The 20294-nt window shown below is 43.2% G+C and overlaps 1 protein-coding gene across 3 annotated transcripts in view; it reads left to right on the top strand.

The window, feature by feature from the left end:
- The window catches only part of LOC137431539 (ADAMTS-like protein 1), a 322494-nt gene that overhangs the window by 155987 nt on the left and 146213 nt on the right, over positions 1–20294 (top strand). For all 3 annotated transcript variants that reach the window (XM_068122959.2, XM_068122957.2, XM_078782172.1), the window contains exon 6: positions 10523–10759. In XM_068122959.2, coding sequence (XP_067979060.2) covers positions 10523–10759 — 237 coding nt within the window. The remainder of the gene's footprint in view (positions 1–10522; positions 10760–20294) is intronic.

Below are 20294 nucleotides of genomic sequence, written 5' to 3'. Positions count from 1 at the left end.
GCATAATGGGCCAAACTGCCAGTAGAGAGGTGTAGGAAGTTTATTCATGGCTATAGGAAGCGTTTGATTGCAGTTATTTTGTCCAAAGGCTGTGCTACCAAATATTAAGTCTCGGGTGCCAATAATTCTGGCATACCAATTTCTTTTTATTTACTGATTAAAAAAGGATATATTAAGTTCTGAATCAAAAACAAAGGTTCTGTAATATTAACAGTGAAATGGAGAATTGTGGAGACCAAATACTTTTGTCAATTTCAACTTATTTTTCGAGAAAATTGTCAGTTATTTGAAAAAAGTGCAAGGGTGCCAATATTTTTGGCCACGACTGTATATACAGTGCCTATAGAAAGTCCATACTCCCTTTCAAAAATTTTCACCTTTTGTTGCCTGGAATTTGAACCTTTGGTTGTTTCAATGTATAGCCTGGAATTTAATTCCATTAAACAGCCTTTTTCCACCTTTATTTACATATCGTAATGCACAATTTCCAAGTGAAAAACATATTCTTCAAATTTCAGAAAATTATTTTAAAATACAAAACTAGAATATCTTGGTCGGATAATTGTTAACCCCTCTGAGTTAATTCTTAGTGGAAGCACCTTTGACAGCAATTACAGCTCTGAGTCTGTTGGGATAGGTCTCCACCATCTTTGCACACCTTCATTGGGCAATATTTGCCAATTCTTCTGTACAAAACTGTTCAATCTCAGTCAAGTTGTATGGGGAGCATTGATGCACTGCAATCTTCAAGTCGTGCCACAGATTTTCGATTTGATTTCGGTTGGGGCTCTGAGTGGGCCACTCAAGGACATTTATATTTTTGTTCCTCAGCCATTCCAGAGTAGCTTTGGCTGTGTGCTTCGGGTTGTTGTCGTATTGAAAGGTGAACTTCCGTCCCAATTTCAACTCTCTTAAAGAGGGCAGCAAGTTTTCCTCTTCGATTTTTCTGTATTTTACTCCATCCATTTTCCCTTATATCCTGACAATTGTCCCAGTCCCTGTTGATTAGAAATATCTCCATAACATGATGCTGCCACCATCATGCTTCACAGTAGGGATGGTGTTCTTTGGGTGATATGCTGTGTTGGGTTTGCACCAAATGTAACGTTTTGTATTTTGGCCAAAAAGTTCCATCAGACCACAAACATTTTGCCACATGGCCTCAGAATCTCTGGAATGGTTTTTTGCATCCCTCAAACAGGACTCAAGGTAGGCTTTTTTGAGTAGTGGCTTCTTTCTTGCCACCCTGCCGTAGAGGCCAGACCTGTGGAGTGTTTGGGATATTGTTGTCACATGCACACAGTGACCAGTCTTTGCCATAAATGCCTGTAGCTCTTTCAAAGTTGCCATTGGCCTCTTGGTGACCTCTCTGATCATTCTCCTTCTTGCTTGGTCATCTAGTTTGGAGGGACGGCCTCATCAAGCAGGGTCTTGGTGATACAATACACCTTCCACTTCATAATGATTGTCTTGGCTGTGCGCCAAGGGATATTCAAGGCCTTTGAAATATTTTATACCCATCCCCTGATCTCTGCCTTTCCACATCTTTATCCCAGAGATCTTTTGAAACCTCCTTGGTGCTCATGGTTGAGTCTTCCGCTGTGAAATGCATCATCCAGCAGAGGGAACCTATTGGAATAGCTGATTTTATTCTGAAATAATTTGAATCCCTACAATTTAACACAGGTGGAGGCCAATTAACTTGGTGTGTGCTTTTGAAGGTGATTGCTTGCATCTGAGCTAATTTACAATTGCTATTATAAGGGGGGTGGTCATTTATACAACCAAAATGGAATTGAAAATGCTGCACGGCACTCAACTACTGTGAGAAAACCACTACCCAAATGCATTTATCAAATGTTGTCGCCGGAAATCCAACTATGGCAACAACAATCCAACCACACCTCCACACACGGTGTCACTTCCATACATACAACACACTTCTGAAACCACAAGCCGCATTCTACGTGAGCACAACATCAACATCACCCATAAACCACAAACATCCTTACGAGCACAGCTATCAAAGCCAAAAGACCAGTTGAACAAATTTGACAGAAAGAATGTCATCTACAACATACAATGTGAAGATTGTGAAGCCAATTATGTGGGCCAAACATCCAAACGCTTAACCACAAGGCTAACTGAACACCAACGTGCTGTAAGATGACAAGACAGGGTGTCATTTGTTGCGACACACATACACACACACCAACACACATTCTCATGGATTCAGACCACGATCCTTCGCACAGGATCTTTGAGAGTGAACCGCGAGATTATCGAGGCCAGTTACTCTGATAAAAACTCCATCAACCGACACATCGACTTACATCCCACATACAAAGCACGACACAATTACAACGTCAAAAACGGCAGAGTCATTTGAATGCAGGGAAGCCCTGTGATTGGCAAGGACTTGGACAAATCCATGACGTGAACCGTCCCCAACGGAACTTAACGGTTAACACAACACTCAACGCCTCTGAGGAAGAGAACTAGTTTGTTCTCAACATCAGGCTATTAATAAAGAATTTTAAATTATTTTCCTGCTCTGTGTCCTATCCTTTACAATATATATATATATTGTATATACATCACTCACCAGTTAATATATATATTTATATATAATAAAAATATGCGTTTTAAATTTGCTAAGTTATATACAGACTTGGCATTTAATATGGAATATATATTTTTTCTTGACTTGGGTTTACTTTCTGAACTCGGTATATCAATCTGGTGAGTTTCTTTTACGCTTCGGTGATTTCTTTGTTAAAAGAACCATGTCACTGATTGTTTGTCGCAGCAAGAAGTCAATAACAGGATTATATCACAGGTGGCGTGACAAAATGTACGGGCAAGTACATTTGACGATTGGCTTCACAATCGGGTATATAAGGGTTGTTGCGTCTGTATTAGTGGAAAACAACTGCTGCACGTCTACAAAGGTTATTGCCGCTTCCCCTGGAGATGGTCCGTCAACTCGACAATGCTGTTTGTCATTTAGTGGTGGCTTTACGAAATTCCGGCATGAAACAGCGTGCTCTTGCTCGGCAGTATGGCATCACTCAAGGTCAGGTGTCAAAGATCCTGAAACGAAATGCTCAGAGGGGTGTCACTACTCCAATACCGAGGTCAGGACATCCCCACAGAACCACAAGGAGGGATGATCGCCAGCGGCACCGGTTAGTCCGCAATGGCCGTACCAAGTCAGCTAATCGGCTTGGGGCTGAGTGGCAGCAACTGGCAAATGTGCCTGTATCCAGAAGGCTAGTCAACCAACGACTGGTTCGAGCAGGCTATCGTGCCAGGCGTCCCCTGAGAAAGCCACGTCTGACCAGACAACACCACCAGCACCGATTGCAGTGGGCCAGAGAGCACCGTCAATGGCAGCCAGGACACTGGAATCACGTGATCTTCAGTGACAAGTCTAGATTTCTGGTCTATCGTCAATATGGCCGCGTCTGAGTGCGCAGACAAGTGCATGAAGCCTACAACGAAGGTTGTATAGTGCCAAGAGTCCAAGCTGGAGGTGGTGGGGTGACCGTTTGGGCTGCTTTTCATGCAGGGGGCAAAACTGACCTGGTTGTTCTGAATGGAAACCTGAACCAGTTCAAGCACAGGGCCATTCTGGAAGAAACATTGCTTCCATTTGTTCGTGCAGCCTTTCGAGGAAACTTTGTCTTCCAAGATGACAATGCACGGCCTCATCGTGCTCGCATGATCCAACACTTTCGTGCTGACCGTGGTGTAGAGCATATGGAGTGGCCTGCCATGTCCCCGGATATGAATCCAATCGAGAACTTGTGGGCAGAATTAACGCGTCAAATCGACAACTTGGACCAGCAGCCTGCCTCTGTGTGTGAATTGCAGCAGGCTATTGACACTGCATGGCAAGCGATTCCTGTCCAAACCTTGGCAAATCTCGTGAACAGCATGCCTCGACGTGTACGTGCTCTCCTGAATGCTCGTGGGGGTTACACGAAGTACTGAACTGTAATTTTACTGTCCGTAATCCCAGTCATAATTTAACTTTTGCTTTTGTTAAAAAAAATTTTTGGCTAATGTGCAAAATAAAGAGATACTTCTGGAAAACGCACAGAAGTTTAACACAGTACTGTCCGTGAATTGAGTTCGATATCAGTTTACATCACTTTCAAGGATCAATTTATTTGCTTCGAAATGTCAAATGTGGTTTTTGTTTCTTTTAAAGGTCACATCAACAAAATCTAGAATAATTTCAACATAATTCCAATGAACTTTTGGTTCTAAGTCATCTTGAAAAGTAAGTTCACCCCCACAAAAAAAATAATCCATATTAAATGCGAAGTCTGTATAAACAAGTATGTACATGTTTTGGGTGGATGAATTAAACTTCTCCATAGCTTGTGTACAATTGGCTCCACATGCCAAAGTCAATTGACCCCACGTGAGATTTGGGGATTGAATATGTACATACAAAGTATAAATGGATAAAGGCTGGTGCGCTGTCAATGTTTCTCTCAACAAAGTATTTACTCTGCATGAAGGAGATCCAATCTGCAGATTATAAACCACACAACCATACACTGCATTTCCACTGGCCTGTTTTCCTCTTGCCTGTCGTGTTTCTCATTCAAATCTAGATGGATGTCGGAGCCATGTACGTGAGTAAGGTTGGGATTAAATATTTATCTGCCTCCGTTACTCGCATGTCTCTCTGGCTTTCAACACGTCCAACAATGTACCATAATATTTCACTATACACTAGTGCCTACATATGATTTATGAACATGCTCTTCTGTGATCCTTAGATGAATGTTAAAATTCAGAGCAGAGTCTGAAAAGCAACACCATGTGAAAGAAATTTGGGGGTAATACTTGCTCATTTATTGCTGAAAAATCCAAAATCACTCACTTTCTCTTTCGCTTTGTGATTAAAACCATTTTCTTAATAATAACCACCTGCATCAAAAATTCCATCAGAAGGGGAAGACAATGAAAGTTCAATGGACTGCTGACCGGAAGCAAAGTTTAGGCCTATAAGCCTAGTTCTTCATGTCACAAACATTGCTATCATTACCTTTTTATTCTTGACGAGCTTTGAATTGCAGGTATCGTTTACTTTGTCAATATACTGTATATGTTCATCCTTTCTCAATATATACCCAGAAATATATCATTCACAGGATAAAATTGAGGTCTGCTAATATGCGACTTTCAAAATGACGTAATTCATCCCAGAATGCTTGGAACGCATGTGCAGAAACCACTGACAACAGGAGTTCTCAGGGCAGCCGAACATATATCGTGTGTATGAGATAAGGATAGTTACTTAAAATGGCTTACAAAGTTTCCGAAAAGAAGCCAAAAACACTTGGAAACGTACTAGCGTGAAAGGGGTGTGCCTCTGCACAGCGAAATATTTGCATTACATTCTGAACTGTTGTAAATATTATTTTGTTTGATTCTGGGTTCACAAGAGAAATTATAGTAGGCTTTTGCATCTATTGGTTAAAGGAGAAGTGTGTGTGTGTGTGTGTGTGTGTTTAGGAACAGAACAATTATGATAAACCATTTTGAAATTGCAACTCTTTCATTTAAATGCTGAAGATGATGTTGAAAGGGCGATTTGAATTACAGATCTTGCGCTAGCAACGGCAGGTTAAAAATTGCCTGCGAGCAGAACTCAGTCACTGAAATCACACACAGTACTTGCGCAAAAGGCCTCGTTAGCATTCATCCGTCATTTTGAAAGTCGCGTATTGATGGAGCGGCTGGGAGGATGGCTTAGAGGTTTGCATTCTCGCCTCTAAGCTGTGTAGCCTGGGCTCGAATCTTGGCCCAGCTATAAGCTGTCATCCCAGTGTTTCACAGGCAGAGTCATTCATCAATGTGTATACATCCCTCAGGTGGACGTCCATCGGATGGATGTTAAATGAGTGTCCTGTATGCCGGCATTATTTGGTGGATGTTAAAGATCCACGAAGTGCAGGCAAGCTATTACTGGCACCATGGCCAAATTCCAATTTCCTGCCCTAGCCTCTGCTGGGAAGGCAATGGCAAACCACCATAATCCTTGCCAATAAACTGCTTCGGCAGCACTGACGCTTTGTAACAGAGGTACATCAGAATCAAAATAGATGGAGGTACAGAAAAAAATTCAATAGTCATCTTCAATAACTCATGTCATCTTCAAGCCTCCTTGTTTCCTAAAATTTTCTTTATAATTAAGTGTACTTGTTCCAAAATTATACACTAAGTATGACATAAATATGACAAAAGGACTAAAACGCAATGGCACAAGTAAATGGTGTACAAAATGGTTTCCGGAAGCACTGTCGCTGTAAGATGAGGTGCAGGACATGTTTGAGATAAGTACAAGCAAAATAAAATACAATTAGTCTACAATTGGTATTAGTTTTGCTGATTGGCAAGCAACAGAAAAAGTACTGTCACGTCAGAGGCTCACTAAAGTGATTGCCTCTGTGCCAGATATCTCATGAATGCTTCCACTGATTTCCAAAATAGGTCTAGGTACTACACTACTATAGTGTATACTATATAGTATGTACTATATAGTATGTACTATATAGTGCACTGCGTTCAGTTATTCCAGCTTACAGTTACCGTTCCCCAAGGATCATTCAATAAAAAACATACTTGGCTGCAGAACACACATGAGAGGCAACAGGCAGGAAAATGAGTCTTAAAATGACAATGAGGTTTATTATAAAAAGTACAGGGAAGAGGGTAGACGAGATGCTATCATGAATGATATGGATCAAGTTAGTGGTCAACGGACACAGATAGGGGTAGGCATGATAGGTTTGAATGGGTTTGAATCTCAACCCAGCTATAAACTGTCACCCTGGTGTTTTGTATACAGAGTGATACATCAGTGTGTGCCATCCGAGGGATGTTAAGCCGGAGGTCTGTCTGTGGCTCCGTGCACAGGTCGTTGTCGGACTTTAAAGATCCCACAGTGTCATTCGTGAAGAGTAGGTGAGGTATCACCAGCACCATAGACAAATTACATATTCTTGTCAAAATCAACTTCAGTCGAACATCAGGTCTGGCCAGCCGGTTCGTGAAAGACTTGACCCAAAACATTGCTCGGTTAACCCCATAATAAGTTGGGAATAATTGGGCCTGTGTAGTAGTAGTAGTAGTGGTGGTGGTGGTGGTGGTGGTGGCGGCGGTGGCGGCGGCGGCTTAATTTGTAATTGATTACTAGGTCAACATTGGGCATTACATATGCAGGATAACTCATACAGGGATAAAAGGGCAAGTCATAATTTATGAAAACAATCCAAGCACAGACATTGCGAGCAGAATGAAGTTGAGACAGTGAAGGGCAATGTCACGTTTTCGACCAAGACCGTCAGCAGCAAGATTACTTGTCAGACTAAAAACTCCCATTTAGGTCAACCAACCTTTTCCTACCTAGGTACAGGGTGCACTCTACATGTAGTTGTTGTATTGTTGTTAGCTACTGGAAACACCTGACTGCTGACTCTTGAGACAAGATGAACTAAAATAATAACTCCATAACGATTTTGTCAGGAGTATTTGGGATCCACACGAATAGAACCAGGTGAGCATTGAAAAGCCATAATGTCATGAATGAATTTGTGATGTAATTGAGTAATTGAGCCTCATTGGTGGTGTTAGTTCTGAGACGGAGTTTTTGTTGGTATAATTCCACGTTAAATCACCCCATAAATAAATGGACGCCCGACCAGACACGAAAAATGAAAAACTTGTCTGGCTTAATGGGAATTAACGCGATATTTGCGAGAAGTTCAGCCATTATACAACGAATACCTCAATGGTCCATGATGCTGCATACTTGCATTCATTAGGAATTTCATTGAAGAATAAGCATTCTGAGTATTGCGCTGCAATACATGTCCCCTACCGGCAGTCTGTCGTCCGGAAAACTGTTGGGGAAATTACCAAGGGTTATTTACCCACAGGTTCTGAATCGTTCCCAATCGCTAATTACCTCAGGACGGGCTCACCTGTGATTCGCACTCGGGACTTCGATTTATACACCTTGCAGACAGGTCAGCAGAAGCACGAGAAAATAAGTTGTTGATAAAGAACCTTTCGAGTCGCTAAATATCAGTAATTTATTATATTTTCCGGTTCACGATCAATGATTGATGTGTATATATATATGTTTCTCGGCTTGGCTCCACCCCTCCCGAAAGCGCGCGCTGTGTCGCGCTTTTGACGTTCGCGAGACGAGGCTGAGGGCGCGCGGTGCGGCTTGAGGAGAACTCTAGAATAAACAAGATATCCATTTTTATTTATTTAATATTTTCGTTTAATTAACGATATCTGCCAAACCACGTGCCCTATCGCAAATTCCAAAAGGACATTTTAGTGGACTGACATGCTGAACAGATCTGTGAAGTTTCCCCTCGATTGGATCAAAAATGAGGGAGCGGCTCGGTTTTAAAGGTTCATGCTTAAAAACATCATAACTCTGAAACCATGTGACACATGACGTCATGCTCGTTGACTTTTTTGTTCGTCATGGGTATGCAATTCTGCCTGCAAAGTTTGGCCTCGATCTGTTCAGCCGTTGCAGAGAAAAAGGGGTTTTCGTGTTTTCACGAAAAACAATATGGCGGCCGAATCACGTGACCTGTGACGTCATAATTACCATTAAAATATTCTACAGACCGAGTCCCCCCTACGGTGAAAACTTTATCTCAATCGGTCCTATTATTGCAGAGAAAATCTTTTTTAAAGGAAATTAAAACTTAAAATGGCACTGAGTTAAGGATCATCAGAATTATCAGAATTCCCAAAGTTGAAAGTGCCATAACTTTGTCAAAAATGATCGACACGTCGTGAAGTTCGAACTTGATCTGTAAGTTATCATGAGGAAACCATGTGCCAAGTTTGAAATCATTAGCATTAAGCGTTTAGAAAAAAAAGTCCGGAAAACTGTTCTTTGTGTGACGGACTGACGGACTGACGGACTGACAGACGGAGGGACGGCGTGCAAACCTATAGTCCCCTCCGGTGTACACCGGTAGGGGACTAATAATGATGAAGAACCAGGTGCATAGCTTAATGTTTGGTGTCAGCTACAAGACAAAACTATGAAGCATCTGAAAATGCAAAGCCCGTCCACGTCTGTTCATATTTAGATGTGTTCTTCTTCCGTATGCTCAATATTACGAAAACAGTTTAAAATATATATAAGATTAAAATTGATGATTTTATGCAGCCTTGACCTTTGAGCTTTAGATTAAAAAAAAAAATCAGCTTCTCGCATTTGATTGGTGAACCAATTTTGTGACCCAATATGCAGATTCTTAAAATTTCAGGTCAATTGGACAAAAATTGATGATTTTATACAACCTTGTCCTTTGAACTTTTGAACAAAAAAAAATAAACAATCAGCTTCTAGTTTTTGATTGGTGAGCCAATTCAGTGACCCAATATGCAAATTCTTAAAATTTCACGTCAATCGGATGAAAATTAACGATTTTATTTGACGCAGACCTTTGACCTTTTAACCAAATTATTAATTTGCCGTTTCCATGTTCTCATAATAAAGCTTTTTTGAAAATCTGATGACAAAGCTCAAATGGTAAATTAAAATTTCAGGTCAATTGGATGAAAATTGATGATTTTTGTGATGCTGACCTTTGACCTTTTGACAAAATTATTAATTTGCCTTCTCTGTATTATCATAACACTAATTTATGCAATTTATGCTTGGGTGAAAATTTGATGACAATAGCTCGAATGGTAAAAACGTTATGGCCTGGACACGCGTGCGCACACACACACACACACACACACACACACACACACACACATTTAGGTGATTGCAAAAGGTTGTCTTCTGCTGCACAGGGGATGGGCTAATAAGCTTGACTAAATTACATCACTATCTTGTACAATAACATGAGGTGTACAAGTATGATTAAGTCCATCCAGTACTGGTTCTATTGTAAGTGATGCAGGATGTGCAGGAAATTACTTGCTGTCCCACAGATTCCACTATCCACTCAAAGCAGGTTTGTAGAATATCTTTGCAATTGCTTGCTAGTGGAGTGAAATATAATCCCATGAAACTTTCTTGAACAACTTGAAGAATTATTTTTTTTCGACTTTCATTTTATCTTTGTTATTGACATCCTTGCAGTCAGGTACAGTTGTGTGTTCCTTACCAATCAGAGGGGTTTTTTCCCTTTAGAAATAGTCTCACTAGCGGATTTAGAGTTGTGTCTTTGCAAGACCGGATATATTAGGAGCTACAGTATCTCTGTATCACAAACACAGATAAGGGTGTGAGTTGAGAGAGGAGGATAAATTGAGAAAAATAAAATTCAGAAAGGGTGGCGAGAGAATAAAAATGAAATTGGAAAAAGAATAGGCATAAGAGCAAGAGAGATAGACAGGCAGGTAAGCTTGTAAAGAATGTATGTTTGGGAAGGGATGAAATTCAGTCGTACTTTGTTTATGTAATACGTAGCTAGCCCCTTATATGACCTCACCCTGGCCTCTGCAGGACTGCACATCAGGCTCCGGAGACTTTCGAGCGCAGCAGTGTTCGGCACATAATGATGTGCAGCATGGTGGTGGCCTGCATGAGTGGCTGTCTGTTCATGATGACCCCACCTCGCCCTGCTCTCTTCGCTGCCGGGCACGTGGTTCAGGCATCATTGTTGAGCTGGCGCCAAAGGTTCTGGATGGCACACGCTGCTACCCAGGGTCCCTCGACATGTGCATCAGTGGTATCTGCCAGGTATGGTGTACTTTAGGTAAGAGTCTAAAAAAACAATTTTTTGCATCAAAGTACTCTAAACATTTCACAATATAACTGTGTACAGCAGCATCGAAAAGTGAAAAATTAGTGTTCATATTATACATTGTTTTGCACTCTTTGTTACACTCTGAAGACCAAGACAGCTTAATGTTGTTCTTTTACTTCTAAGATTTGTTTGTTTCAACTGGTTCATGAATCTTTCTCCTTTACCTTTCATCCCCCAATGCTTCATGTGTAGAGTATGCTTTGCACTGGAGGATTATGTCGTTCTCTAATACCCGGCTCTGTTCATTTAATCTTCTCTGATTCGTCTGGAACCTAGTCGGCATTGGTTGTGGAACAGGTGACACCTTTTTAGCTTTTAGCTTCTAGTTTTGGTGTTGAGCTATGTGCTGAGCTCTTCACCAAAAGGGAACCTCCTCTTCCTGTGAGGCAGGGATCCTCTTCCTCCCTGAAGAAGTTGCAGTCATTATCATTTTCAACACACATTTCGGCTTCTCGGTGTGATCTTTTTCAGATCGCCATTTCACCATGACTTTTAACCGGCATGGGTATGATGTAAATGAAGCATAAATGCTCCTTCCTATCTAAAGGGCAATTTCGCCTATATATATTGTTACGGTCCGCGGATTAGATGTTATTTTACCGAGCGGAGGTATAACCGCGGCCGAACAGTTGTTCCCCGACTAAACCCGATTCACCCAAACGTTGGCCGTATCGCGCCACAGATACTCAATCTGGAAAACGCTAAACTAAAGCGACCGAATGCAAAGAGGAAGAAGAAGACGTACAGAAGAGTAACGGGGTTTATTATGTACACGTAAGCAAAAAGGAGCAGTCACGATTATGTACAGGGACATGAGACGCAGGTGACACAGTGCAAATTATTAACTTATCTAACAGGCTTACTTAATACCCAGGACAGAACAAACGAAGACACAGACTCACGCGGGGAATGATGATAGGAATTGGCTGGAAGGAGAGGAAAGTCCACTGGGCCCGGCAGCACGATTCGCACGTTCTGCAGCCGCCGTTCCTTCGCGGCCCTGCTCCGAACTGCCGTCCAGGCCCCAAATGGCTGGCGAGCGTTGTGGCTGCTGGGGACGCTGCTGCTGCTGCTGCCATAGACGCTGCCGCTGGCGAGCAAGGTGACGAATAGCAGGCTTTGTGCTTCCCTGGATGATCTTCTGCTTTTGGAACCTCACAACTCAGCCCTGCTCTGACGACCCAGCTCTTTCCTTTCCACCTCACCACGCAGCTCAGCTAAGCCTTTCAGCTCCTCTCTTGGACTCATCTCTCCCTGGGGAACGCCCCCGCGGCGGGTTATATAGGCCCCGCCCCTCAACCTTTGCGAACCTCCCCCAAACGCTCTTCCTCCGCCCTCTCAAACTAAACCCCTCGTGCTCGGTTGGTTGTTCGGGGCTGGCTCACTCCTCCCCTCTATGACGAGGTGGAGACACGCCCTTCTCCTCCGACCCTGCCTCGTGGTCAATGGCGGCAATTGGAGGGGATGTAATTGGCAATGGCAATTGAGGCCTGGCAATGACAAAAGGGGAATGGAGGTTTTGGGAATGGGAATGAAGGGAATCTACCTCTTTTACTCGGTGCAATGGAGTGTCATGTTAATGGACGACAAGGCCTTACCCTAAAACACATAATAAGATATAAGCTACTGAACAAGGGTTTTATCGTGTCCTGCAATGTGGTGTTTATGGAATAACTACCGAGACGCCCTTTGACCTTTACACTACGGAGGTATTTACAAGGATCATGCCATTTACAAAGGGTGATCTTTACAACAATTTACACTACAACGACAAAAAAACAAAAAACATTCTCATATCCGCAACAATATATATATATATATATATATATATATATAGTTATATACGTATATATATATATATATATATATATATATATATATATATATATATATATATATATATATATATATATATATATATATATATATATATATATATAGTCATGTCCGCAGCTAGTTATCACCAGCCTTGGACGGATGAACCGAATCAGCTTTAACTCCCGAGGCGATCTCCCAATCTGGCGGTTATGACACGCGTGGGCTGGAGAACCACGAAGTGTTTATCTTCACGAAACACACGGGTTTATTCCAAAACCCAACCAACAACACGAAAATGAAAATGTAACAATGATTTATAAGAAAATATGGCACGGAATGAAAATAACGAAAATAAATGCTGAGGTAAAAATGCTAAATTTAGGTACCTCCATACTGACATAAACATGCGCACAGGGTAAATTGATAAAATAAAAATTCCCTTCCGGCACTTAGCTGGCTCCAATATGGATTCTCTGGTAAGTTTGGTGGCTGTCGAAGCCCGCAGCCACCAGCGGAAAGCCTGGCAAAGATGGCGGCAACGTCAAACGCCGAGTGTACCCGGTACGGAAGCGAGTGGCGTAGACGGCCATCTTTCTCTCTGGTCTCTCAAAGTTTCCTCTCCTTTTTGTTTTATGAGATAACACCCTCCTCCTGAGGAAGGACAGCACGGCCTCCAGCCGACCAGCACCGGCAGCACCAGCCTCTTCACGGTAACCACACAAAAACGCTCTCCTCAAAGGACACCACAAAAATGCCAAAAGCTCCTTCACCAGCAAGAACCAATTGCACTTGAAGTGTGTGGGGTGGGGAGACGTGTCTCTCCCCCACGTCATCGGCTGCATCAATCGGGAGCCATGGCCTGCCGGCCCTGTCGATCCTAGGATCCTGGGTTCAAATCCCAGTCGATCGCTGAATTAACGCCAGGGGGGTTGCAGCCTGTCATCTTTCCGAGGTCAGCAAATTGAGTACCAGTTCAATGGTAATTCCCTGTGTGTCGCAAGAGGTGACTAACAGGGTTGGTGGCAGGAAGGGCATCCAGCCATAAAACATTGCTTCAGAAATGGGACCAAGGTGCCCAAAAAAGGCCAACCCCCTCTCTGTGGGGGAAAAATGGCCTCTAAAGGCAGTTCATCCCGTGTATTATGAACATTTAAACACAACCTTAAGCTACATTTTCCCTACTTAGTGCATTGAAATACTCCTTCACGTCACACAGTCCATACTATTTCCTATTCAATTCTACCTTTTCTACAGTATTCTCTTACCTACGCCCATAAACGTAACAATACATATACATATACATATCTATATATATAATCTCCGCAGGTGATCCTGTCTGTCTGTCTGTCTGTCTGTCCGGGGGAGTGGCTACACCCGGCTGGGAGGGGCTTCAAAAACAAATATCCACCATTTTGTTGACTCGCATAGCTTTGAGGCCTCTTTTGTAAGGCCAGTGGTGTCTTGCTCTCTCTCACAGTTTTATTTCAACTCTAATTCGATATCTCATTTAATTTTTCACAGGTAACATGGTTTTAGACTCGGTTGAAAAAAAAACGGGAATAAAATCCGATGAAAGTTACCGTTTTTAGAACAAAATGCATTTTCAAAGGCCTGTAACATAACGGCCATTCATTGAGTCACCCTCACAATTTTATCTCGATTCGAATTCACCATCCAATTTCATTTTTATTGATGGTTTTAGACTCGGTTTCAGCAATAATTGAGAAAATAAACGCACACAATTTCCTATCAGGAAATTGCCGAGATATATTAAATAATCACGGCTTTTTACGACTCGATATATCTTACACCGCCCAAGATGACACAGACAGGAAAATGCCGAGATATCTACAGACTTGGCATCTAATATGGAATATTTTTTTTGTGGGGGTGAACTTACTTTTCAAGATGACTTAGAACCAAAAGTTCATTGGAATTATGTTGAAATTATTCTAGATTTTGTTAATGTGACCTTTAAAAGAAACTAAAACCACATTTGACATTTCGAAGCAAATAAATTGATCCTTGAAAGTGATGTAAACTGATATCGGACTCAATTCACGGACAGTACTGTGTTAAACTTCTGTATGTTTTCCAGAAGTATCTCTTTATTTTGCACATTAAACAGAAAATTTTTCAACAAAAACAAAAGCTAAATTATGACTGGGATTACGGACAGTAAAGTTACAGTTCAGTACTTCGTGTAACCCCCACGAGCATTCAGGAGAGCACGTACACGTTGAGGCATGCTGTTCACGAGATTTGCCAAGGTTTGGACAGGAATCGCTTGCAATGCAGTGACAATAGCCTGCTGCAATTCATGCACAGAGGCAGGCTGCTGGTCCAAGTTGTCGAATTGACGCATTAATTCTGCCCACAAGTTCTCTATCGGATTCATATCCGGGGACCTGGCAGGCTCCTCCATATGCTCTACACCACGGTCAGCAAGAAAGTGTTGGATCATGCGAGCACGATGAGGCCGTGCATTGTCATCCCGGAAGACAAAGTTTCCTCGAAAGGCTGCACGAGCAAATGGAAGCAATGTTTCTTCCAGAATGACCCTGTACTTGAACTGGTTCAGGTTTCCATTCAGAACAACCAGGTCAGTTTTGCCCCCTGCATGAAAAGCAGCCCAAACGGTCACCCCACCACCTCCAGCTTGGACTCTTGGCACTATACAATCTTCGTTGTGGGCTTCATGCACTTGTCTGCGCACTCGGACGCGGCCATCTTGACGATAGACCAGAAATCTAGACTCATCACTGAAGGTCACGTGATTCCAGTGTCCTGGCTGCCATTGACGGTGCTCTCTGGCCCACTGCAATCGGCGCTGGCTGTGTTGTCTGGTCAGGCGTGGCTTTCTCAGGGGACGCCTGGCATGATAGCCTGCTTGAACCAGTCGTTGGTTGACTAGCCTTCTGGATACAGGCACATTTGTCAGTTGCTGCCACTCAGCCCTAAGCCGATTAGCTGACTTGGTACGGCCATTGCAGACTAACCAGTGCAGCTGGCGATCATCTCTCCTTGTGGTTCTGCATGGACGTCCTGGCCTCGGTATTGGAGTAGGGACACCCCTCTGAGCATTTCGTTTCAGGATCTTTGACACCTGACCTTGAGTGATGCCATACTGCCGAGCAATAGCACGCTGTTTCATGCCAGAATTTCGTAAAGCCACCACTCCATGACAAACAGCATTGTCAAGTTGACGGACCATCTCCAGAGGAAGCGGCAATAACTTTTGTAGACGTGCAGCAGTTGTTTTCCACTAATACAGAACGCAACAACCCTTATATACCCGATTGTGAAGCCAATCGTCAAATGTACCTGTCCTTACATTTTGTCACGCCCCCTGTGATATAATCCTGTTATTGACTTCTTGCTGCGAAAGACAATCAGTGACATGGTTCTTTCAACAAAAACATCACCGAAGGGTAAAAGAAACTCACCAGATTGATATACTGAGTTCAGAAAGTAAACCCAAGTCAAGAAAAAAATATATATTCCATATTAAATGCCAAGTCTGTATATATATCCGATGACACGGCTTTATCTGGACTCTAATTCACCATCACAGTCGCTGGGATGGTTCAAGTCTCAGGTTCAGCTAAAGTTGAGAAAATCGGCGACATGTATTCCAACAGCTGTTTTGAATGTGTTGACTGTTATGTGGGCATGGGGAAGGAGAGAAGGGAATGAGAGAGAGGAATGAGAGAGGGGAATGAGCTAGGAAAGGAGAGAGGGAAAGGAGAGAGGGAAAGGAGAGAGGGAAAGGAGAGAGGGGAAGGAGAGAGGGGAAGGAGAGAGGGGAAGGAGAGAGGGGAAGGAGAGAGGAGAATGAGTGGAAAGAACGTTCCCAGGACTTTGTTATTTATATTATTACTTAGTAAAAGTACAGCGAGTGAATACTGAAGTACGGGATCGAACCAAAGTCAAATTATATATTTTCATATTCCTGGGGTGTATGGGGGGGGGGGGGGGGAAGCTAGCTAGGAGGCTGAGTGGGGGGAGGAGACTGGGGGTGGGGAGGAGAGAGAGGAGACTGGTGGGGGGGGGGGGAGGAGACTGGGGGGTGGAGAGGAGACTGGGGTGGGGGAGGAGACTGGGGAGGAAAGAAGAGGAGACTGGGGGGGGGGGAGGAGTGGAGACTGGGGGGGGGGGGGAGACTGGGGGAGGGAGAGGAGATTGGGGGAGGGGGAGGAGATGGGGGGAGGAGACTGGGGGGGGAGACTGGGGGGAGAGGAAACTGGGGGTGGGGGTGGAGACTGGGGGGGGAGAGGAGACTGGAGGGGGGTGGGAGAGGAGAGGATACTGGGGGAGGAGAGGATACTGGGGGAGGAGGAGAGGAGACTGGGGTAGGAGGAGAGGAGACTGGGGGAGGGGGAGAGGAGACCGAGGGAGGGGAGAGTAGACTGGGGGAAGGGGAGAGGAGTGAGGAGGAATTGGAAAGGAATGAGGGGGGAGGAGTAAAGCGACCCACTCCTCCCCCCCCCCCCTCCCCCCCCCCCTGGTGCATGTGTGTGACCCACTCTCTGGTGCAGTGTGCGTGATGTGGGAGAGATGGGGCGGGAGGGAGAGGATTTGAGCTCTTGAAGTCACATTTTACATGAGATGTAATGACACAGTTCAAACTGTATTTCCCATGTGCACACACATGCATTCACATTTTATCAGAAGTAAATATATTGTGTAGATTACATCATTTGTGGATCTGATAAATTGGCAGTGACCATTTTTGTAAAACTGAATGTGCAACAACTAAATGAAGATATCCAAATGTCACACACGTCCATGCCCATAGGATTCCCACGGGTGACCCCACGAGTCTATATTATAAAACAGGAGTGTCTGTCTGTCTGTCCGTCCCCAAACTACTCCCTCAGTTTTGGGGCTAGCCCCGCCAAACCTCCTGTGGAACATTTTTGTGTCCCAGCGGATGTTGTAAGGTAGGTAGGAGGTTTCAAAAATTCCTCAGTAAAATTATGATTTTGAAATTAACTCGATACGAACCTTCGGTGAATCTGGAAGTGGACAGATGACGGCAATGAGCTGGTTTGATAATATCCCAATACAACCGTCATTTAAAACAGTATTCTGTTAAAGTATCAAGTTATGATTGGAATGACGTGTGGAATTTAGTGAATACAATTACAATTTTGAATTCGTCATTGTATTCACCCAACCGTATGGAACTACTTCACATCTGGATTTCAATATTTGTTTATATCACGAATGTTGATGAAAGTTTATTTTTTATATTAATGCTATTTAATTTGTGATTGAAGTTATGCTGTTTGGAATGAAAATATAGATATTGAGTTCAAGTGAATGACGAAATGCCGTGACATTCGCGGATCGCCATATGCAGATTCGCCATTGACTGGGTAGTGGGTATGGAACCATTCAAACGGGTACGTTTTCATGGAAGCCCTTCACAAACCTGCTGTCCATGCTTGATGTTCGACTACAGGTGGCACAGGAATGTGGAATTTATTGGTTCATGGTTTGCCATTTTGTCTTTTTTTAACCTAAGTCTTTCACGAACCTGCTGTCCATGTCTGACGTGCGACTGAAGGTGCTACAGGAATGTGGAATTTATTGGTTTCATGCTTTAGCATTCACTGTTTCCACATTGTTTGTTTGCTTTCGGCTCCCCATCTGTGCATAGCATGGGTACCTAGCTAATATATATATTGCCGAGATATATTATCCGATGACACGGATTATATACATATATATATATATACAGACTTGGCATTTAATATGGAATTTTTTTTTTTTCTTGACTCGGGTTTACTTTCTTAACTCAGTATATCAATCTGGTGAGTTTCTTTTACACTTTGGTGATTTATTTGTTAAAAGAACAATGTCACTGATTGTCTGTCGCAGCAAGAAGTCAACAACAGGATTATATCACAGGTGGCGTGGCAAAATGTACCGACAGGTGCATTTGATGATTGGCTTCACAGTCGGGTATACAAGGGTTGTTGCATTCTGTATTAGTCGAAAACAACTGCTGCAAGTCTCCAAAACTTATTGCCGCTTCCTCTGGAGATGGTCCGTCAACTCGACAATGCTGTTTGTCATGGAGTGGTGGCTTTACGAAATTACGGCATGAAACCGTGCTATTGCTCGGCAGTATGGCATCACTCAAGGTCAGGTGTCAAAGATCCTGAAACGAAATGCTCAGAGGGGTGTCCCTACTCCAATACCGAGGCCAGGACGTCCCCGCATAACCACAAGGAGAGATGATCGCCAGCTGCACCGGTTAGTCCGCAATGGCCGTACCAAGTCAGCTAATTGGCTTAGGGCTGAGTGGCAGCAACTGACAAATGTGCCTGTATCCAGAAGGCTAGTCAACCAACGACTGGTTCGAGCAGCCGATCATGCCAGGCATCCCCTGAGAACGCTACGCCTGACCAGACAACACCGCCAGCGCCGATTACAGTGGGCCAGAGAGCACCGTCAATGGCAGCCAGGACACTGGAATCACGTGATCTTCAGTGACGAGTCTAGATTTCTGGTCTATCGTCAAGATGGCCGCGTCCGAGTGCGCAGACAAGTGCATGAAGCCTACAACAAAGATTGTATAGTGCCAAGAGTCCAAGCTGGAGGTGGTGGGGTGACCGTTTGGGCTGATTTTCATGCAGGGGGCAAAACTGACCTGGTTGTTCTGAATGGAAACCTGAACCAGTTCAAGTACAGGGCCATTCTGGAAGAAACATTGCTTCCATTTGCTCGTGCAGCCTTTCGAGGAAACTTTGCCTTCCAAGATGACAATGCACGGCCTCATCGTGCTCGCATGATCCAACACTTTCTTGCTGACCGTGGTGTAGAGCATATGGAGTGGCCTGCCATGTCCCCGGATATGAATTCGATAGAGAACTTGTGGGCGGAATTAACGCGTCAAATCGACCACTTGGACCAGCAGCCGACCTCTGTGCATGAATTGCAGCAGGCTATTGTCACTGCATGGCAAGCGATTCCTGTCCAAACCTTGGCAAATCTCGTGAACAGCATGCCTCAACGTGTACGTGCTCTCCTGAATGCTCGTGGGGGTTACACGAAGTACTGAACTGTAATTTTACTGTCCGTAATCCAGTCGTAATTTAACTTTTGTTTTTGTTAAAAAAAATTTTGGCTAATGTGCAAAATAAAGAGATACTTCTGGAAAACGTACAGAAGTTTAACACTACTGTCCATGAATTGAGTTCGATATCAGTTTATATCACTTTCAAGGATCAATTTATTTGTTTCGAAATGTCAAATGTGGTTTTTGTTTCTTTTAAAGGTGACATTAACAAAATCTAGAATAATTTCAACATAATTCCAATGAACTTTTGGTTCTAAGACATCTTGAAAAGTAAGTTCACCCCCACAAAAAAAAAATTCCATATTAAATGCTAAGTCTGTGTACATATATATATATATATATATATATATATATATATATATATATATATATATATATATATATATATACAGTGAAACCTTGACTTACGAGTGCACCAACTTACGAGTTTTCCGAGATACGAGCCTTCGCTCGGGCGGTTTATTGCTTTGAGATGCGAGCCGAGATCTGAGTTACGAGCTTACGCCACCTGCCACCAGGTGGGTTCCGGTCACGTGGTTATCTTGCCGTGCAAGCATCTC

Source organism: Myxine glutinosa, chromosome 7 (genome assembly GCF_964187855.1).
Source record: "Myxine glutinosa chromosome 7, kmMyxGlut1.1, whole genome shotgun sequence".
NCBI lineage: Eukaryota > Metazoa > Chordata > Myxini > Myxiniformes > Myxinidae > Myxine > Myxine glutinosa.
Note: the sequence above shows the minus strand (reverse complement) of the source record. Positions and strands in the feature narration are given on the sequence as shown.